This window comes from Gymnoscopelus microlampas, assembly GCF_963454915.1.
Source record: "Gymnoscopelus microlampas genome assembly, chromosome: 6".
In the NCBI taxonomy this organism is placed as follows: domain Eukaryota; kingdom Metazoa; phylum Chordata; class Actinopteri; order Myctophiformes; family Myctophidae; genus Gymnoscopelus; species Gymnoscopelus microlampas.
This window is the reverse complement of record NC_139943.1, coordinates 43,042,485-43,065,722: the sequence shown is the minus strand read 5'-3', so window position 1 is coordinate 43,065,722 and position 23,238 is coordinate 43,042,485. Positions and strand designations below refer to the sequence as shown.

The window sequence follows — 23,238 nt, the reverse complement described above, 5'->3', positions numbered from 1 at the left end:
AGTCTCCATGTTACGTTTGTGACACCCACCATCCACCATCCACCATCCATCCACCCTCCACCCACAAGGCAATTTTATTATAGGATATTTTTTGAAAAACATACTGTAATGACCCAAGGACAAATTCATCCAATATGTATTTAATATACATTTTGAGATGAAATAATATCTCAAAATGCATAATAATAATAATAATAATAATAATAATAATAATAATAAAGACACATTGCAACTGCACCAATGGGAAATTAAGAGGTCGAACATTCAGGATATATAGTAAGTGTAAGTGATGTTCTTAATTGTTCTTTTCACTTTTGTTCCTTTGTGTCAAACATACCCATTGTGGCACTATAACATCCCACTTTATATATTTTCACCTTTAGGTTTTGAACCGTAAGTCAAAGAATTAAAAGGCTTCCTTGGGTCATGATTGGCTGCAATCCACAACTTGCGTCGGGCCAACCACACTTTGCAATTTCTCGAAATTGTCTATGTAGTTGTCCTTTAGTCACTGCCTAGTGGTGACTGTCACAGAATCTTGAAGTCCTTACACTGCTACGACCCAGAGCTTAGAGGCAGGGGGCATCGCTGTCGGGTATGGAAATAACCACTCTCGGGACCTACGAGTCCTTTGGAAGGTGGTGCATTCGACTGAGCATACCATAGTGAGCCCCCTTACGCTACTGTCGGACAGCAGATGCTTGAGGAGGGCAACAAAAAAATATGGAGGACAAGCAACAACCCGGAAACGGTCTGGTTGAGATGATGCGGTCTGGCAAGCGCTTGAGGTGTCTCAAAGCCCAAGGCTTTAGGCTCGAAAAAAGCATCTACCCGGCAGTTGTTAGAGACAAACAAGGACAAAAACGAAATAAAAAAATAAAAAAATAAAGAAAAATTGGGTTGGCACTTGAAACTGTAGTCTCTCTATAGTGTGAACACTGAGTTGGACAGTTGATGACGAAAGAAGAACCCAATATTGCACAATGTATACTGTTGATGTTACTACCACTGCTAGTATGAAAATACAGGGAAAATGTTGTTTTGCTAATATAGTATAAAATGTAGATACAACTTGCAACTTTGTTATGCTGACATGACTACTGCTGCTTTAGTATAAAAATACTTGTCGCTGTTACTAAACTTATATAAGTGTTTCTGCTATAGTGTTTTCTGCAGGAAAATGGCCCTGCCTGATTATACACTTATACTTTTTTTTCTCTTGCCATTATTATGTTATGCAGAGTTGTGGATACTTGTTGAAGGCTTCTTCTTATGTTATTTTTTGTATTATCTTATCTTAGTTTCTATTACAGTCATGTTATGACTATAATACAGTACTTTTGAGGACCTCACATACTTGCATTTTGCTTCTTGTACCTGTATGAGGAGTGACAAATAAACCCTCTTGATTCTTGATACTTGATTCTTGACATGCACACAAAAACACACACTGAATTAAGTTGCCCCGGCTTGCTACAGTTATACATGATATATTATAAGTGAGGCCCTTGCCGGTTGTTCTCCACAGGGCTCCGTTTGTGCCCAGCCGTGTCCATTTGGCAAGTATGGCATTCATTGCAGCAAGGACTGTTCCTGTCGTAATGGGGGCCTTTGTGACCACATCACGGGTCAGTGCCAGTGTGCGGCTGGCTTCAGCGGACGGAGGTAGGCAGTTTACACCCGCTGCCAGACAGATTTTGACAGCTTAGTTATTTTTCGGAAAAACATGCTATGAAGTAATTTTACTCTGCAAAGTTTTGTGCTCTCACTTTGAAAATGGGTCAGACAATGGCATGATTTATCGATTTTCGTATTTAATGCAGTGAGGTGATTTCTGGCAGACTGCTGTATGTTGAACTATTCATACGTCAAATTATTATCTTTATTGATTTGTAAAGAAGGACAAAAATTACTCCTATAGAAAAGCTAAATGCAGGAATAATCTCTTCCTTGAGATAAAGTAGCATTTGTAAATGTCCATTAGTCCATTTGAATGTGCACTGGAAGCTCTTAATAGGGGTGTTTATGTATAATTAATCTCCTATTTCATGCTGGCCAGCAGGTTTCCATGTCTTTAGCCACAATTCATCCTCCTCTACTCCCAGCCTGTCCATTGATCTCACCACAGGCTACATGCTGTTTGGATCTCACTCATTAATTATAAGTAATGGGCTTTTATTAGGGGCCCATTGAAATCCACAGATCTTTTTCGTTTTCTGTGCCTGCTGGAGCAGCCCAGAGCAGCCAGGTTTATTAGCTCTGCTAAAGCAATTGTCTCCTGAATGAAAACACTTCCTGGACAAGACTTTCCTTTTCTTTATTATTTTGCAAAATTACCCTCATTCATTTTGTCGGTGGCAGGTGAATTAACCTGCCAGGAATAATCTGAGATTGTATTAGCCCCCCACCCACCCCTGCCTGGTATAATAATATCAGCGTCCCCTGATAAGACTAAAGCCAATGTAATTTAAACATGAAACATCACTAGCCCATTTGATAATTTAATTGAGCTATTTGTCTGCTTCCTAATAGCTGCACTGGACACTTGAGATTGATGCTCCGCCAGGATAGTATATTTAAGTTCTAGTAAAAGTCACTCCCCAGGTCTTCTTAAACACTGCTCATGCAGAGTCTTCCCAGTTCCCAGCCCAGTTATTGTAATTACTGAAGCTGATGACAGGTGCAGTTCCTTGGGCGACCCCTGTGGAGGCACATCATGTCCCTGACTGCTGACAGCGGGAGGCTCTACCTTCAGGGCTTCCCACACAAACCTTATAAAACATACTGACCTTTGACCGCATCAGCCTGGGAGTTTGATCTTAAAATCAGCTTATATAACCAATGACTCAAAATAGAACAGGATTCTCATCTTTCACATAACCAAAGAAGTAAATGAGACCTGGAAGAAGAACGTCACTTGTAGTGAAATGTGGGACTAGATTAGTGTACTGTGCTACCTCATGTAGTATCACCTGAATACTAAGTAGTGGTAGTAGTAGCAGCAGCAGTGGTTGTAAGTAAAATCCTGAATGTAAATGTAACTTGTAAATGTAACTCTGTGTATAAATGGAGTTACATTTACACACAGAAATTTGCTGTGCAATAGCAGCAGTAACAACAATAAGTACAGTAGTTGCACTAGAAATGTAACAATTATTTCCAATTATTTAGGATTTTAATTTACAATAAACTTACATTATAGTCTCTCACTGGACAATTCTAAATGCTTTCTCTATCCTTTGCACCTATTTCCTAGGTGCCAGGATGAGTGCCCTGTGGGCACCTATGGCCCCCAGTGCAACCAGAGGTGCGACTGTCAGAATGGAGCAAAGTGTTATCACATCAATGGAGCCTGTCTCTGTGACACAGGCTTCAAAGGGCCCAACTGCCAGGAGAGGTTCTGCCCCCCGGGTCTCTATGGACTCATCTGTGACAAGTACTGCCCCTGTAACGCCACCAACACAATAAGGTAAGTGAGACGTCACATCAGCATATGGTCACACACAAAGACAGACAGACCAACTGACAGATCTGCCCCATTTACACAATATTCCACCAGAATGCCCTGAAGCGAACCCCCATCAGAGCCTCATGAATAAAGACCTCTCCAACTCAAGCGTTCCTCTTTCCAGTTCTTTACTTCCAAGCCAGTACACGTTTAGAAGTCTGGACACCTCTTAGCCGTGTCACACAGTTTTAATCGCGACCTTTGCTTCATTCATTATTTCTCAGCAGCATTCATAGTTAATACAATGTTAATGCTCTGATTCTGCCTGAACTTGGGCGCTGAAGCTGCATAAGTCATTACAGGATGAAGGAGAAAGGGGGCACCTCATCCATCTGAACTGAGCACGTATACGCGGAGATGGATGGGCTGCTGTCGGTGGAGAGCTCACAGTCTGACTCTCTCCTTGGAAACAAAGTGTTGACGCTCATAATGTTGAAACTCTCTGTGTTGAAACTTCATCTGTCTACCCGTTCTGTGCATCTCTTTCTCTGGTTCCCAGCTGCCATCCTCTGTCTGGTGAATGCACCTGCTCTGCAGGATGGACAGGACTCTACTGCAATGAGACCTGCCCGTCTGGCTACTACGGAGAGGGCTGCATGTTGCCGTGTAACTGCGCCAACGGAGCTGACTGCCACGGTACCACAGGTGCCTGTGTGTGCGCCCCCGGATTTATGGTGAGTGTTCACATGACCACCCAGTGGCATGCCATTCACAACCAGTCTTCAGGTTCACATGACCACCCAGTGGCATGCCATTCACAACCAGTCTTCAGGTTCACATGACCACCCAGTGGCATGCCATTCACAACCAGTCTTCAGGTTCACATGACCACCCAGTGGCATGCCATTCACAACCAGTCTTCAGGTTCACATGACCACCCAGTGGCAAGTCTCTAAGGAGTGTTTTGTCGATGGGTGCAGTTATAGGTAAAATCTCGAATCGGCCTGTTATAGCGCCACCATGAGGCTGAAAAATGTGGGTGGCATTTCTTCCTCGGCCCAGTGGGAATATGCGTGCAAAATTTCACGGCAATTGCACAGCATTTTGTTCAAAACAGACCAATCCAGCACACTTTGGAAGCCAATCTTAACCAATCAGGATGGAATATGACAAATCGGACAGATCCGTCTTGATCACATGACTACAGAGATAATGTGTACCGATTTGCGTGATGTTTGGACAAAATCTGTAGGAGTAAGATCAAATTTCTTTTTTTTGCAAAAATCGGCCTCCTGGTGGCGCTATAACAGGCCGATCTGAAAAATGGGGCAGAGGTTCTGCTCTGGCATCCAGGGAGTGTGTGTGCACAGTTTTGCTTCGAACGGGCCAACGGTGCCAGAGATGAGTTATTCACAGACAGACGGACGGACACACACACACACAGACGGACGGACAGGGTGCAAAACATGGTCTCGGCCACGCTTTTGGCTTGGCGAAGACAATTAAGCAAATGAGCTCCACAGGGGTTTGGTTTCTGACGCAAGGATTCTGTAGGAGTCAGTGAAGGGCTTTGTTAGAAGCAACACCACACTGTATTCAGAAATAAGTGCAGCTAAAAAAAAATGATATTAATCACACACGCCCGATCATCATACAATATTGATCCCAAGTCCGGCTTGAAATTGCAACTGTTTTTATCACATTTGCGCCTGAAATGTAATCTAACCTCAAAATATAATTGGGAGCTATTGTGCAACTGCAAATAATGCGGACGTTCATTGAGAACCAAAACAAACCCTATTCTTAACCTTTTCTTTCTGAAAAACAGACGTTCCTTCCCTTGTGCAGCTGACAGTAGCTCTGGTGCTATAGTATGAAGATAGTTTACTCATTTACACAATGGACATGGTAGTTAAATGGTAGTTAATGTTGGGACATGGCCTTCTTCATCTGTGATCTCAATCAGTTGTTTGTACAAGACATTTGTACAAGAAATGCTTGTAGTTTTAAACCCCATCAGTTGTTTGTCAAAATGTGTTTTTAAATATTTATTTTTGGGCTTCTTATGCCTTTATTGACAGGAAATGGGGAGAGAGAGATCAGGAGTGACATACAGCAAAGGCCGTCGGGCTTGGGACTCGAAGCCGCGACACGCTGTCAGGCTACACTAAGCCTAGGTGCCTGGGCCAGCAGTCCAGGCCAATACCACCATTATAAGATACTTGAGTACTTGATTGATCTAATTAAAATAAAAGGCTTTTCAGTGCATTTGACAGAGTTGACACAAATTGAGTTATGAAGTGCATAAATGTCAGATTTTAGAAAAAAACATATTTAACCAAAAACCCGTTCCTTCACATGATTGCTAGTTAAGACCTTTGACTACAACTAAATCCATTTCATTCAATCATCAGATGTGAAACATGTGTTTTGTTCCTTATTTCAAAAATCACTGATTTATAGAGAGAGAGAGAGAGAGAGAGAGAGAGAGAGAGAGAGAGAGAGAGAGAGAGAGAGAGAGAGAGAGAGAGAGAGAGAGAGAGAGAGAGAGAGAGAGAGAGAGAGAGAGAGAGAGAGAGAGAGAGAGAGAGAGAGAGAGAGAGAGAGAGAGAGAGAGAGAGTTGGGTTGTTGTGAGCGCTTCTCTTGCTGATGGGTCTATTGATTTGGAGTGTTATACCTCATTTGTATGTCTACTCGGAACGCTTGCACTTGTATTGGTATGAGGACCCTCTCCAAAAAAAGGGGCAAAGTACCTACCCACCACCGCGGATTCTAGGGGTTGGAAACCACCTGGGTCCATCTGGCTTAGCTGAATGTCTCTATGAACATAATTGGCTGTGTTTGGAGGAGGAAAGCCGGACAGGGCCTGTCCATTGGCCCGACGGCCCATTATTTCAAAGTACCATTGGTTCGATGGCCTGTTATTCCGAAACCTCAATAATCAAAATAATGTCCCATTGGACTGAAACACCATTAGTCCAACGGTCTGTTGTGAAAACAAATTCCCATTGTTCCGACGGTCCATTGCTCTGAAAATACTCTCTGAAGTTGTGCCCTGTCCATGGTGCTGAATCGGTTGAAACAAACGTGGTGCACCCCCAAGAAATGTTTAGGGTGTACTGCCGTGTTGTGTTCCATAGTTTAAATCAGTGGTTCTCAACCTTTTCAGACTGTGACCCCCCAAAATGATCATATTTGAACTGGGACCCCCCCACCCCCACCCTGACAAGCACTTGGAATTGTAGGAGTTGAGGCATTTTAGTTTGACTCTGTCCCGCAGATAAATATTGTGAAAATAGCAGATCTATTTTCAAAATGTTTGCCTCTTTCTTATATTATTTGACAATTTGGCCAATGTTTGACCAGTTTTTATAGTATAGTTTGTTGATTACTTTTGATGCAGTAACGGTCTTTTTCCTTTCTTTTTTATTATTAGTAATATTCTTTTGATTAAATTGTCACTTCACTGTCATCTGGGGACCCCCAAAAATGATGTGGGGTCCCGACCCACAGGTTGAGAACCACTGGTTTGAATTACCGATTGCCTCTCATGAAAGTGAAACACCCACCCTTCGCGTGTGGTCCAAATTATCCAAAAATGGGGCCCAGAAAAAAAAAGAAATTCCCCTAACGTTTATGTAAAAAATAAGTTTTTCTTTCAACATTTCATGTAAGAATGTGCAGAGTAATTAATACCATAAGATTTCATATATTCATTCATTTCTTTAGTTTTACATATTTACATGTAAATATTCTTGGTTTTTCAAAATGGACAAATGAACAAAATGGTCAGTTATTGTGGACAGATCCGTCTTGATCACATGAGCAAAAGAGATCATGTGTACCGATTTGCGTGATGTTTGGACAACATTTGTAGGAGTAATAAAAATGTTTTGCAAAAATCAGCCTCCTGGTGGCGCTCTAATAGGGCAATTAGGCAAATGTGCGTGCAAAGTTTCACCACAATCGGACGCTGCGTTCATGATTTGCAGCATTTTGTTAAAAACTTTAGATGTCAATGTTAGCCAATCAGGCTGGAATATGAAAAATCTAACAGATTCGTCTTGATCACATGAGTATAGAGATCATGTCTACCGATTTGTGTGAAATTTGGATAAAATCTGAAGCAGTAATATAAAAAAATGTGGTGGCGCTATAAAAGGCAGAAGTGAAAAATGAGTAAAGGTTTTTCCTTGGCCTCTAGGGAGTGCGCATACAAAGTTTTACACAGATCGGTGCAGTTATAGGTAAAAACATGAGTCGGCCTGTTATAGCGCCACCATGAGGCTGATTTGAAATTGTTCAAGTGGCATTTCTTTCTCAACCTAGTGTGAATGTACGTGCAAAAGTTCACGGAAATTGCATGCTGTGTTCATAATTTGAGGCATTTTGTTAAAAATGGAGCACTCCTGCAAACTTTGGAAGCCATTCTTAGCCAATCAGGATGGAATATGAAAAATCTGAAAGACCGGTTTTGTTTAATGACTATAGAGATACTGTGTACCGATTTGCATGACGTTTGGACATAATCTGTAGGAGTACTCTCAAAAAATGTGTTTTGCAAAAAGCGGCCTCCTGGTGGCGCTATAACAGGCCCATGTAAAAAAATTGGGGCAGAGGTTCTGAATTGGCATCCAGGGAGTGTGTGTGTGCACAGTTTTTCTGCGATCAAGCCAACGGTGCCGGAGATTAGCTGTCCACAGACGGACGGATGGACAGACGGACAGAAAGATGAATCGGACGGACAGGGTGCAAAACATACTCTCTCACCATGCCTTTCGTCCTGGCGGAGACAATAATAATAAAAATAATACATAGTCACAATAATATGTTCAGAAATTGTACTCTAAGAAATAGAAATAAAATATACAAAAATAAAATCTTACAAATACAAAACATACAACACAGTTTCTGTACAATACAATAGATTTTTGCTCCGTACTCTCACACTTCTAAAGCCGTCTTAAGGCCTTTGAATGCTCTTATTCATGTTCAGTGCTTGGAGCGGTGGGCTTTGGTGCCTTTGAACTATTAGCACAGAGTGCTAATGGTGAGACATCACTCACCATCAATCACCCATGTTGTCCCAGGTTTCTTTGAACACATCATAGAACACATCATCATATTTCTTTATAGACAATGTATTAATGTATGTATGTTAACAATGCCATGCAATGTATCCCAAAAATACTATTTTACTCGCTATGCTAAACTGGGTTTCCCTTATTTTCCCTTCGATTCAAACAATAGTCAGAAGTAAGTAGCCTTGGTAGCCAACAGTTCCCGAGCTCTCCTGTTTACTGTATGTGTCGTGAAGCAGCGTGATTAAGTATATCCCCTGGACATGACATATAGTCACAGGGACTCACCCTCCACCCGAAATACTGTACATGATCATTTTACGCAAGAGTGTATTTGACACCCAGGACGCTCTGTTTTGTTTCCCATTTGCACGCTGTGTTCAAGGATGATTGCTGGTAATTATTAGTTTGGGGAATGCTCTCCAGTAGTCAGATTCTAATAGGTGGTTGCTTCTAACCTGTCTGAGATATTTGAAGTTACAGTGTCTCACTCGCCTGTTACACTTGTTCTAAATAATCTGTCCAACCTGCGCTTGACACTGATCAGAAAGCGAGCACTATTAGCAGCGTAAAATTGATTGCTATGTGCTGGAAACCACCCCATTCCCTCTCCTTTCGAGTGTGGGTGTTAATGTACTTAGATATGTGTACTTAAGTTGGAGTTATCGACAGCCCATGTACATGGAGCAAAGGAATCAACATTAGAGATGTGAAATTCGGTCTCTGTGAACCTGAAAAGCCTTTTAACAGGATCACTTGTCAGGGGTGGGGGGGGTGTAAAATAATATGTATTTAATGGTCTTGTGCTGTGCAACCAGTTTGATTGGACAAAAAATATTTGAATGCTTTTCCTGCAGCTGATGCACAGCTGATTATTCAACTTGGCAGGTGACCTTGAAAGCAGAATTTATAGTAATTATAAATATTCTTCTATTTTCTTTTCAATAGGGGAGATAGAATTATCATCTTATAACAGTGAATTATGAAATCTTCACCATTAGTATCAAATTACCTGGTAATTACTACATCGTGGCTTAATTGTCACAGTAATCTCTGTCAGTGCAGTAGTTGTAACATTTATCACTTTGATCAAGATTGACAGGGCTAAATGTAATTCATGATTACTGGTAATATGGTATATTTGTATCTCTAATTAAACAAAGACATCTTGTGTGCCGTGAAGTAGACCTTCGTCCTAGTTTTAATGGTGAAGATTGTGATTTAACCTTTGATTTATATTTCATGTTATTTGTTGGAGTAATTAAAGCTTGTCCAGTTCGCCCTTACTATCCTGGATAGGATCCGAGTATCGCTTTAGAGGCTAGACTTTTTTAGGAGTATAGGAAACAGGCACAAGGTGAGGCTCTTTAACGCAGAGGTCTTCATTTCTCCCCATAATGGATCTGCTCTATTACACCACATGCTCTTCACTTTACAGGAGAGTCCTTGCTAAATTATTCCCTCTCTAGTGGAGCTCCTAAGAGCCATCAATAATAAATCAGTGTGTTGTGGAATTTATTTTACAAATCAGCCTGATGCATACAGCAACACTGACATGTGGCTTTTGAAAGATTAGTATAGGAGCTATATTTCTAATAGAACAGTGAGGAAATGTAATCTTTGACCAAGATTATGTTTCTACTTTAGCTTGAATTTACTAGCACGCTGTCACTTTCTACAAGGGCCAAATTAGTTGGCTATCTTCAATCGCTTTTCTCACTTATATGTTCGTCATCAATCTGAAGTTACAGGTATAGGAACGAGAAAGGTACTTTTCTGCCAACACAACATTTCGGCTGAAATTGCCTGTGTCTTACAACAGGCCATTGTGTTGAGCTGAGCTACCTAGCGGGGCCACAGACTGTGCCTTAATTTGCTCCACCTGTTCTCTGTGGTGGATGCTGGAGAGAGCTGCCAGATTCATTAAACAGACCTAGAGGGCAGGAGCTGGATAGGAAAGCAGGCTGTCAGATGGGAACAGACACACCTCATATGGAGGAGGATTGGTGTGTGTGTGTGTGTGTGTGTGTGTGTGTGTGTGTGTGTGTGTGTGTGTGTGTGTGTGTGTGTGTGTGTGTGTGTGTGTGTGTGTGTGTGGGTGTGCGCGTGTGCGTGCATGCGTGCGTGCCAAGGGGGCTGAACCACATTGATGATGGCGTCTGTTCCAGAACCAAGGAATTGATTCTTGTAACACCAAGCTGCTTTACAAAGAACCCACTGTTTGTCAGGGCAAACAAACCTATGATAATGGCTAGCATCAGTTAGCGTGTAACAGGCTTCATTTGTTGTGTGTCACATGCATGGCAGGTGGTCATTATCACACAGTATAGGGCTTTTACATTTGGCGTCTTTCCATACAGAGTATCAGTTCTCGCCTTACTCTATTCAACACTTCTCTACCCACTTAAGCTTTGTATTTCCATTGGGCTTGGACTCAAGCGCCGCACTGGATGGGCACGAAAAAACAACCTCAGAGTACCTGGTACTAATGGAAAGGCAAAAAACGAGGGTAGAGCCAGGGTGTGCCGAGCCGGGACTATGCAGTGGAAAGACTCTTTTGTGTATGATGATGGCGGTGGGGACCTGAGCCATGGCTGTTGGCAAAGTCACGTCCCCCAGGAGGACAGTTGAGACCCCCCCACCCCCACCCCTCCCCCGCATTTCTGTTCAGCAGTCCCATCGGGGGAGAAGCTACCCAAGTGTTAGCGCAGGCTGAGCTCCTGCATGCTTGATTTAGCTCTAGTAATTGGACATGCACTTTTTGACTGGGACAAAGTGATTACATGTTACTTTTTCTGACATTGTCCTCTGCAATTTGTCGCATGTACTCACTGTTGCACTTCTGTGCTGTGGGTGGACAGCTTTTGTCCCCCCCCCCTGTTGATTTCTGCTATGCGTCAAATATGAATGTGTTGGTGACATTGATGTGGATTCCAGGCGAAAAAACAAATGATTTTCCTTCTCTCTCTGGGCTTCCTAACCTCATCAAATGGTTCATTTTCTGTGGTGCTGCACAGATTTTAAATTGGCAGCTGAGCATCCTGCACGTAGCTTATAGGGAGGGAGACTGACTGGTAATTAGTGGTGCTATTTGCTTCCAGTCTCGATGGATACCAGGCTGATCAATGTGGTGTCAATGAGAGGCATGTATGAGTTTAGAGCCCCGGCCAAGGACAACCTGTCCGTCTCTCTGCATCTTGGGTCTGCTGCTGCCACCTGCGTTGGCAGCATGGTTGCATAAGGTCTTGTTCCTCTCACACTACTATGGACTGACAGCCCCTGTATTAATAATGTCTCCCCATATACAGACTTCTATCCCTCTCAGCTCAGAAGGAATATGAATCAGTCGCCTAATGAGAGAGCTGCCTTTCCCTTCCTGAGAGCTGCCCAACCATTGGTCCCTGCACCATGGGGGTGAGACCGGGTGGAATCCAGTGCAGCCATGGATGCAACGAAATCCATGTGGTCATTTGTGGCTCAGTGACCCTTTATCCATGAGGCCAGTCACCAGTAAATTGCCTGTGCCCCGCCCACCGGCCAAATTCTGCCTCCATTTCTGTCTTTGTTGTGCTGATGAACTTCCCGCCACTTAGCAATTGTGACAGAAGTGCCATTGTTAGCAGTCTTGAAGTTGCCTTTCTGAGCAGAACAAAGGTTATTGCGAACCGATTGATAAAATTTTCATTCGCAGACGGATGCTTTCATGTGGTGCATTGAGAGGAGATAGAGGTTTTAAGACGTGTGTTCTGCCCTCGGCGTCCATTGGCATATCTCCTCCTGACTACTGTTTAAACCCGGTTCAAAATGATAATGAGAGTGGTGAGCAGACGCCAGTTCCCCGGTGCTCCGGTGAGGAAAGTGAGAGCCACTCAGGACTCCACCGGGCGACTAATTGGGACTCTAAATCATTGTGTCACCTGTCACTCACGGCAGGGTTGAGGAGGACGGGTGTGGGGATCCATAGACAGGCTGTGATCGCCAGCTAGGAGGAGTAGAGACGAGGCTTGTAGAGCCTTATATAGCTATGCTATATGCTGAAAATTCTAATAGCAAGCAGGCTGGTCGAGGACGGGGAAGGAGAGCTCTGCGTCCTTTAGCACATGGTTCACTGTAATACGACACTGAGGGACTTTAAGGAAGGGCCGGTGTGACGGCCTGTGTCCCATTGGTCAGCTCATTAATAGGGATTTGAGTGTGGGCCACACTCAGACATTCCCCTGATATGTTCTCTCTGCCCCGGAGCTCAGCCACTGCTGGTTGGCACACTGATTCCCTTGCCTCACACTTCTCGTAGCCAAGGACTCTCGGTCGAAAAATCCCTGCCTCATCTTGCGGTATCTTGCATCTTGCTTTGTCATACTTTGTCACTCCCACAAGCCGATCAATTTTACATTCGCCCCTGCACCTCATTCTGCATCAACACGGGAATGATTGATCCACACAACATGGTCCTATCGACTTTCCTGAACTGCACTGAGCCTTCCCCGTCTTTCCATTTGCTTCCTTTAAGGCTAATGAAGCGTTTTGCTGGAATCTGTCAGAGGTGATGTTTATCATCATGCTGCCTTTGGGCTTACTTAGAATTAGCTGTTGTCTCATCCACAGGGTGAAGACTGTGCTTCAGTGTGTCCGCCAGGCCTCTACGGACCGAGCTGCCTGTCCACCTGCTCCTGCCATAATCATGCCTCCTGTTCTTCTGTCGACGGCTCCTGCATCTGCAGAGAAGGTATTGTATAATCTGCCATCGGTAAAAAAGTGCATCCCCAGGGTATAGAACAGCAGAAGACCTCAGAACAACAATGATGATATTTATCAACTGAGATATTAAGATTCTGTTATTGTCTAATTACACACAGGGGAAATTGGAATTAGACTTTTTTCCAAATCCCTCCCACACACATACTGTAGCATCCTATACGTTTTTGTACAAAATTTCATTGGACAGAACACACCGGAGCACAGGGGTGCCAACATCAACATCACATTAGAACAGAACCCATGGTTCTATTGCTATGTGAGAAATTAGGGATCTGTCAGATACAGTAGGTAACAAAATTACAGTTGACAAGTACTGTATGTTCACATGGCAATTCACTATCCATAAACACCACTGGTGAAACATTCTAGCCAGCCTCTTTGGACCAAGCTGCCTAATACACAGTAGATCAATTGGGAATTTAGCATTCTTGTCCTCCATACAATGTCAGCCCATACCATGGTGCAAAGAATATAGGCCTCTTTCAAAAAATGTCTACATATTTCAAAATATATTTTGGACCCTGGAAAAAACTATTCCACAGATATATTTTAGGATTTGAAAAATAGGATTTCAAATAAAAGCATAAAAAGCAATAAAAGCAGTGTATTCTGTGCATGTATGATGACAGACAGAGAACATAAAGTTGGTTGTTTGGGTTGTTTTCATCGATATATCACACAAAGCAAACCACAACCTCAATCTGTTCAGTCCCTACTGTGTTCAACTTCCCTTGTAAAAGCAGCACAGAGTCACAAGTGAGCCATTCATAATTAATTATGTTCTTGAGCTGAACTTTAGCGCTATCAAAGTGCAAGGGCAGCACATTTGAACACTCCACTACAATGTTTATTATCTGTAATTGTGACACGCCATTATTTTTGATACACCAGTGTAGTGTACAACAGTGGACCAATATATGTTTATCTATTCCAATTTGCAAGAATACATTACAATATAATTTGTGGGTAGCCCATGATAGCTGGTTTATGCTAATATGAATTAAAATGTAACACATGTTAAAAGCTTGAACAAATACTGAACTATAATTTATTGCAACCATCATAGGTTCTTTTCAAAGCTTAAAATCAGATATTTTTGAAGAGTGACACCGTCGTGCAACAGAGCATAAATGTATCAGTCCCAGACACTAGAAAATCCTTTCAGAGTTGCAGTCTGAAAAGCATTGCACTTTGGTTGAGAAACCAACTCACTGAAGCTTAAATTCTCTCTCTCTCTCTCTCTCTCTCTCTCTCTCTCTCTCTCTCTCTCTCTCTCTCTCTCTCTCTCTCTCTCTCTCTCTCTCTCTCTCCTCTGCCTCTCTCCCTTTCTCTCTCTCTCTCTCTCTCTCTCTCTCTCTCTCTCTCTCTCTCTCTCTCTCTCTCTCTCTCTCTCTCTCTCTGTGTCTCCCCCAATCCCTCCCCCATCCCTCCCTCTCCAGGCTGGCAGGGTGTGGACTGCTCCATACTGTGCTCCAGTGGCAGCTGGGGCTTGGGCTGTAACCAGACGTGTCCATGTGCCAACGGTGCCGCCTGCGACCCTGTAGATGGCACCTGTACCTGCTCTCCTGGCTGGAGGGGGGAGCACTGTGACGAGCCCTGCCCTGTGAGTATGTCTCTGAACGTATAGAGGGCGTTTGTTTGTGGAGAACACACTGGGTTTTGGTCACAGGGTACAAATGGAAATGGTTAGTAACAAAGAGGTTGGGGGTTAACAACAGGATGTTTTTGTTGTTGTTGTTGTTAGGAGGGCACCTATGGGTTGGAGTGTCGTGAACGCTGTGACTGCAGCCATTCTGATGGCTGTGACCCTGTGAGTGGCTACTGTCTCTGCTACGCCGGCTGGACAGGTCAGTGCTGCTCTATGTCATAATGCTGGAGTTAAAACAGGGTATGACTAAGCCAGGATTTCCAAAACCTGTATAGCCATAGTCACTGCCTGTCCATACACTGTCCACAATGCGACATCCTGAGTTTGAATCTCACATCCATCCTCTCTAACCTTCTTTGTGTGTCTCTCTTCTGCACTATATCCAAATAACGCACAAGTGCTATGACACATAAACAAAGAAAACATATTGCCTTTACACGGTACTAGTCAACCGTAAAGACTTGCTAACGCAGCTATTCACGCCATTGTGTTTATACCCTCATTTATGGCCTATGTTGTACAGTATATTTATATCTGTAGCAAGCCCTCTGTTCATTAAATGTTGTATTTGTTGTGCCATCGCACATCTCAGTGGACACATTGAATGCTGTAAAAATTGTTCAGCCGCAGCACTCTCGTGACTTTGAAGCAAAGCTAATATTGCCACTAATATTTTTGTCTTTGAAGATTTTAGGTAGATTTGAAGTGTCATGAAATATGTGGCTGAAAATGAATAGATAATACATTATTTATTCATCGGGAATATTACAATAAAACTATGAGAATTGAAAAGGAAAGAATTTAAAATGTTTTAATAAATAAGTACACAACCCTCTCCTTTCCAGGAGATTACACTGTACATTTTTACGCTCTCAGAGTCCTGCACACTTAGATCTATGGAGTGTTTCACTTTTTGAGCTGTAACATTCTAGGTCTATCAGATCTTCCTCAGACCATACGACTCAACAACGGACAGGCAGGTAAAAAAATAAAATAATCATTGGTTATTTTTACCTGCCTCAACAATGGACAGGCAGGTAAAAATAGCCAATGGTTATTTTTACCTGCCTGTCCGTTGTTGAGTCATGCATGCTCTGATTAAGGTCTGATAAACCAAAAGCTCAAAATAAAGTGAAACACTGCATACTGTAGTTCTAATGTGTGCAGAAATATTTATAGTTTGTTCTTCTACTGTAGCTCCTTAGCAAAGATTTAGTCAGTTGGAGCGGTGGTCATCCTGCATGCACCCTAAATTGATACCCAGGACTTTGTCAGCGGTATTTAGGAGTAGTTCACCCAAAAAATGACTTATTTTCTATCAATTGCACACCCAATGAAGCCTTGAATTCATGGAGATTTGTTTTGTTTTAGTCGCATTCCTAAGCCAATAATTTGATGACCGGCAGAGTCCCCGGTCGGAGTCTCAAAGTCACCTACTGACCGATGACCCGGAGAGAGCATGTGTATAACTTTGTGTGGTTGCATGTATGTACTGTCTACAAGGGCATTATCAGGGGTGCACATAACTTTTTAGGTCTAGTACTCAGAAGAGCACCTTGAGATGTGACTTGGTGGGGGGTGCAGCACGGTGCCCACCGTGAGGGGGGGGGGGGTGCTGCGCGAGAAAAAAGGACGCTCTGCTTCCAAATGCCACCGTTTCTCGCCGTTTGGTGAACCCCCCAAGGTTGGTGCCCTGTGCTGCGCTGCTTTTATCCGCCAGATTGGGACGTTAACGGCATATTTTTTCGTTCATCATCGGTGACGAGTGCCTCTAACGTAAAAGCCGCTGCTGGCTGCGTGCAGCGAGCTGTGAATCGGAGCGTGTCTGTGTGTCAAGATGGCAACACTCACACAATCACGTGCAGCATGCGTCCCCTCCCCCTGCGCCTAATGGCTGTACATGGGGCCGACGCGTGCTTTAGCGTGATTGTGTGAGTGTGGCTTCAGGAAGTACATTCCTAGCCTCGAGCTCCAGGCTTTTATTTTTTAGTTTTGCTAAAAAATAAAAACTTGGAAATTCCTGTCCCAGCTGCTGGTACGCAAAAGCGCCTTGCGTCGTCTGATGTGCCGCGCATTATTTATTTTGGGTGCGCATGCGCACCTGTGCACCAGTTATGTGCACCCCTGGGCATTATGTGTGAGTAGTAGAGTACATGAACCCTGGTTAGAGTGAGTGCTGATTGTTTAGGCCATAATGTAACATGTCTGCTCTCTGTATTCCGTATCAGCTGTATTCCTTCCTCCTGTTTCATTCATGGGGAGAGGAGGAAAACGGCAGGCAGAAGTGTGAATGTCACAGCAAGGGCGAGGATCATTATTCTCCAAAATGGAGCTTTGCATCTGAATGTCAAATACGGGAGCAGAGCCGAGGACCCGGTCTCGGAGCATGAGGTGGAGAGGTGCGGTCGGGCGGGGAATAGATTTAACAGGAAAGGTCAAGCCTGTGAGCTCTCGGTGGCCCATTCCGTTCAGCCCCCTGGGCTTAGGGGCGTTTATTCTGGGAAGACAATGTGGGTTTTTATTATCTGCAGGAACGGAGCCCACAATCGGAGGGCTCTCATGCTCTGAATCCTGCACCAGGTCGGGACCATCTGTCTGACTTAATTGAGTCACCGGGGTGCAGGGCTGGGGGCAGCAGGAAGCCCAGTGGGCCAGACCAACACACATACAGAAGTGCTAGAGTAGGAGGGCCCCCCCGATAATGGACCCTCTGAAGGAATGAGCACCTACAGTGAGGCAAAGAGGCAGGACTCAGTGGAAGGAATGGGAGTACAGGGTTGGAGGGTTGTATATTAACAGAGAGACAGAAGAGATATACGTTTTTTAATTCCCACATTTCAGAGCTTGGTTGCCATGGTGCCCTACTTAAATCCTAGTTTTTCTTTTTGCCGTTTTATTTAAATTATTCTCAATTAATGATATTCTTCTGGAGCCAGTTTGACAGTAGGTGTGGGTGAGGAGATAAGCCCTGGCCATGCACGAATCAAACACGACGATGAACTCATCTGCCTGGAATCAGCGAGTGAAAGATTCAAAAGATTGCTTTGATTAGGCCCTCGATGCCGAAACTTCATCCTGTTAGCTGTCAAAAAGGACTTTTATTTTGAAATTCAAGTGCGTCAAATGTGATTGGGTTCACATGCAGTTTTATGTATGAGTGCAGTTTTATGTATGCATGAGCATTTGCGTTCATGACTGCTGCGACATGTACAGTACAATGCTTGTGCATATGAGTGTGCGTGCTTCGACGGCCAGTATTTCAAATTAATGTATTTAAAATAGGTATGTAATTCCTTTTGAGTATTTTGTCATTTTTATTTTTCTGGACAGAAAACAATCAGATGTCATTTGTAACAAAATACCTTTGTATTTTGTGCATTTAAAACACTTGATCACTTGACTTGACACTTATCAATTATGTCATTTTATTCTCAATAACACAAGAACTTCCATCACCAGGCCTACTAAAAATAACCTATTACCCTTTGGCTGATCCTGTTGGGTACAGCTCGTTGTGTTCCTCTTGACCAGTAACCCAAGGAAAGAAGCTGCTTCGGTGCTCTGTGCAAATTGCCTTACCCACTTAAACTACTTTGTTGACCGGAGTCCCCCAGGGGGTTATTCTAGGCTCCCTCCTTTTTTCCATCTACACCAAGGGAGTTGTGAGCTTGTAGATCGGCTATTTGAACTGTTTTAAAAATGTTTTTAAAAATAGTAAAAAATGCGCAAAAAGTTTAGGCATAAGGGGTAAGGTAGCGCAAGATAGGGCCCCAAATGTCTTTGCCGAAAAAAGCAGATGTAGCTCTGAATCCATTCGGTTTAGACACGTTGAGCTTATAGTTATGCTATTTTTGCCAAATATTTGTCTCAGAATAGGACACTAGAGTTCATGTGACACTTTGCTACATTTGCGGATGATTCTGTGATTGTCAGTCTTCTGAGTAATGAAGAAGCTGATCATGGCCCACTTTGTCTCCTCATGTGAAGAGGCATTTTTACAACTTGATCACTAAGACTAAAGATATGCGTATTGCTTTAGACAACTCCCCCGCCCCAGCTCCCCAGGGCTGTGTTATTAAAGGTCAGATATAAATATCTGAGTTCCATTATTTATAACCGCTTGAAATTTGATTTTAATGTGTTTTAAATGTTGTATAAGAATTAAAGGCCAGCAGCGACTTTGATGATTTTGTTTTATAGAGCTTTTAAAGAATCTGTAATTTATTTTGTTATCTGTATGGTTATCTTGGCATTAGAAAGAAAATGCCCTTGATAGGGTTGTTGAGGGGGCAAGCAAGATTGTGGGAGTACAATCTAGTTGTTTGAACCACATTTTTAACAAGCAGGTGCTTAATAAAGCTAAGGCTAATCGTTCAGAAATCTCCCATCCTCTGAATCCTGAATACAGGCTCTATCATCAGGCCAATGGTTAAGTGCCTCTGCTACTACAACTATTCCTTTATCCCTGCTTCCATCCGTGCCATCAATGGTGGTAGCAGGAGGAGGTAGTCGTTGTGGTGTTGCGGTGGCAGTTACTTAACTTTACTTTATTTATTTATTTGGTCGGGACAGTGCACATTAATGAACACTAAGACAGGTGTAATATATACACATGAGCAAGTGTAAATATGCCGGATTTTGAGAAAGCTACTTTCCATCTGCAGTCCCCAAAAAAACATGAAACAAAACAGACATCACAATATAACAACTATACAACAACACTCAGATACATCAAAAATAGGCATATGTTAAAATTGAATTTAGAGTAAACCTAGTCTATAAAATATTATAAGTGATCGCATGTCTGGTTATCTTTCAACCACTGTTTTAATTGTCCTTTGAAAGTTGAGAGTGTGGGGCTTTCCCTTAAAGTAACTGGGAAACGGTTCCAGTCTGAACAACCTTTGAGGGAGAGGACATTTTGTCCAAAGGTGGGACCTCGCAGTCCCCTCTGGAGTCTGACCTAATGCCACGTCCCGTGTCCCTCTTCCTTCGAATGAATTCCCTGAGAGGAGGGGGAGCCAGACCATGCACTTTTTTAAATTTTAGGTACCTGAAGTGATAAACTAGTTCCCTCTCCAATAAGAACACATTAGACCTTTTGATGTTAACTATTCTTTTGATAAACATCATGCATACTGTTTTTTTTGTTTTTTTTAAACAAGTGTGGACCTTGTTCAGTACACCTGTGAGACTGGATGAAATTAGCTCAACACTCTGTCCATGTATGAAGATGACTCCATCATCGGCATACATTTGTACATTAAACTCTGGACACACTCAGGCAAATCATTGACGTATAGATAAAAAAGTAAGGGCCCAAGGATCGGACACTGTGGGACACCAAACGGATTGCCAATGTACAGGGATTTGACACCGCTGACCATAACACACTGTTTTCTGTTTGATAGATATGACTTGAACCAGAGTTTATGGAGAAGTTGAAATAGGTCAATTTTGTTAGGAGAACATGGTGGTCAACAGTTGACTGCTTGGCCCATATTGTGGTTTGTCGGCCTATAACTGAGGGGGTTGCTGTTGCTGTTGTGGGCTGTGATCTTGATTTTCTGTGAAGTGTCAAGTGTGTACTGTGTTTTTATTGTTTTTATTGTCCGCCAGGCTGAAGGCGTGGCCGAGACTATTATATGTTTTGCCCCTGTCCGTGTGTCTGTTCATCTGTGAACAGCTCATCTCCTGCACTGTTGGCCCGATCGATGTGAAACTGTGCGCACACACTCCCTGGATGCCAGAGCAAAACCTCTGCCCCACATTTTTCACATCAGCCTGTTATGGTGCCACCAGGAGGCAGATTTTTTTAGATTACTCCTAGAGATTTTGTCCAAACATCACGCAAATCGGTACACATTTTCTCTATAGTCATGTGATCAACACAGATGTGTCCGGTTTGTCATATTCCATCCTGATTGGCTAAGATTGGCATCTACAGTTAACAGGAGTGGCTAATTTTGAACAAAATGCCTCAAATCATGAACACAGCGAACACAAATACTACTCTTTTCACATTGTCCTGTTATAGCGCCACCAGGAAGCCACATTTATGGATCAAAATGATAATTTTTCACGTTCCATCCTGATTGGCTAAGATTGGCATCTTAAGTCTGCAGAAGTGGCTCGAACAAATTGCCTAAATCCTAACAGTACTATAATCAGTGGTTCTCAAACTTTTTCATGTCAGACCCCCACAATTATATGTATTTGGCCCCCGACCCCCATCTGAAAATGATTTTTTCCAGGGACCCCCAGAAGCAAAGCCTCGAGTTAAAAATGTTTGCTTTAAAATATATATATATTCAAAGACTTAAACACATTTTCAAGATTTTTCAAAAATTGCAGATCTACAAGGGGCACTCGGTGCCGCGCTATGAGCTTGTATATCTGCTATTTTTGAATAGCCAAAGTATAAAATAATGGTTTATGTGGTTACACAGATGCGTTCCCGGTTTTAATGGGTTACGGCATTTTCAAAGCGGTTAATCTTCATTTTTGCCAACAAAATAGCGTGTGCCACCCTCTTGATGATAAGATAATTAAAAGAGGTAATAGATTTTAAGACATCAGTTAATTTTCTTTCTTGTGGTATTTCTTCTAAAGCTATATTTTGGGTTTCTTTTCAAATTAAATGTTTTACAAAATGAATTATGAATTTATCATTCATAAAATGTAAGGTGTGCTGACTCCATCCTGGCTACATCTCAATCATTCTTTAGTGTCTGCTTATGTGAGTTATGTTACTGCTGGTAAAAAACAAATTCCTAACAAATAATAGCATAAATAGCATTTACTTGCAACTCGATATCTATACAAGGTAGACTCGTAAAAATTAGGCTACTAAAACGAATAAGGAAAAAATTACCACAACTTAAAAATACTCAGTTACAAGTAAAAGGCCTGTATTTAAGTTTGAACTTGAGTGAAAGTATTGGCATCAAAATGTACTTACAGTAAAAGTACTAGAATCTACAAGCTCACAACGCATCGCATTACAACGTGTTGCAAGAGTGTAGATCAGCTATTTTCGAATAGCCGAAGAATCAAATTGGTCTTAACTGTATGTTTTGTAATAATAATCTAAATCTACCAAGCAAACTAATAATAATACTCCAATAATAATACTGTAAGAGCCATTATGACTTGTTTCTTATTTGATGACGTCACCGCAGGGCTTGGTCAAGGCCAATGTTAAAGGTATTTAACAAGGTCTGTATTCAAGGGCAGGCGTTGCTGATGGGAGTCAAATAGTTTTTTGACGGAATACACATCAAAAGTAGGAATTGAAAAAATCCCAAAAAGGTAGTGCATCCAAAATTTCAAATCAATGGAGGATAAAGTACTCACATTTCCACTTTTTTATTGCCACACACCAATAAACAAACGCGTTTCGGCTATGAGCCTTCATCAGAGCATAAAAAGAGCTCTGATCAGAGCATCAGAGCATATTAAAGCTCCACGGACGTTTTGGACCTTCAGTTTTTGAGCACACTTTCAAACTTTAATCCCTGGCCGTCAGCAACCAGTAGTGCCAGAAGTATAGGACTTTTGACAATACAAATACATTTTATTTGTAACGCACTTTGCATTTGAACCAAATCTCAAAGTGCTAAAACAAAATACCTTTGTATTTTTAGTAATTAAAGCTGTCAAATAATACTGAAGGAGTAAAAAGTATATAGTTGCCTCTGATATGTAGTAAAGTAGAAGTATTAAGTATCAAAAAAGTTTAATAAATTAATCAAGTAAAGTAAAAGTACCTCAAATTGTATTTGAGTACAGTACTTGAGTAAATGTACATAGATACTTTCCACCACTACTCATTATAAACTTCAGAGAGAGATTAGATGCAGATCCCTCCATAGAGATCATCTCTAGGAACATTTGAAGGCACAGTCCCTCTTTCATCTGATCTGTGTACTTCCAGTTTGTTGCTATCAGTGTTTTTGCTTTGTGCCTCCAGTTATTAAAATGTGTTTATGTTTGGACCAGTTTCCTTGAACAGTATAATTGAACAGACACATGCTTGTTTGCTTGTTTGTTACTTTATTTGTTTGTTTGTCTGTCTGTGTAGAGTTAATCTCGGGCATCGCTGGCCTGATCGGTATGAAACTTTGCATGTACATCCCAGAAGACCAAGGACGAACCTCTACGCCAGGGGTTCTCAAACCTTTTTATACCACGATGGGGGGGGGGGGGGTTGGCGCGTATCAGTCACACTTTTCATAATTCAAATTCCGATTGGCTACGATTAGCTTCCAAAGTTTGCAAGAGGGGCCCGTTTTGCAAATAA

The 23,238-nt window shown here is 42.3% G+C and overlaps 1 protein-coding gene across 1 annotated transcript in view; it reads left to right on the top strand.

Annotated features, from left to right (window-relative positions):
- megf11 (multiple EGF-like-domains 11) overlaps nt 1–23,238 on the top strand; it is a gene marked incomplete at both ends in the record, with an annotated part of 74,834 nt that overhangs the window by 29,684 nt on the left and 21,912 nt on the right. Inside the window, 6 exons of the mRNA XM_084060219.1 lie at nt 1,529–1,665; nt 3,257–3,469; nt 4,008–4,182; nt 13,136–13,256; nt 14,728–14,891; nt 15,033–15,135. Coding sequence (XP_083916345.1) covers nt 1,529–1,665; nt 3,257–3,469; nt 4,008–4,182; nt 13,136–13,256; nt 14,728–14,891; nt 15,033–15,135 — 913 coding nt within the window. The remainder of the gene's footprint in view (nt 1–1,528; nt 1,666–3,256; nt 3,470–4,007; nt 4,183–13,135; nt 13,257–14,727; nt 14,892–15,032; nt 15,136–23,238) is intronic.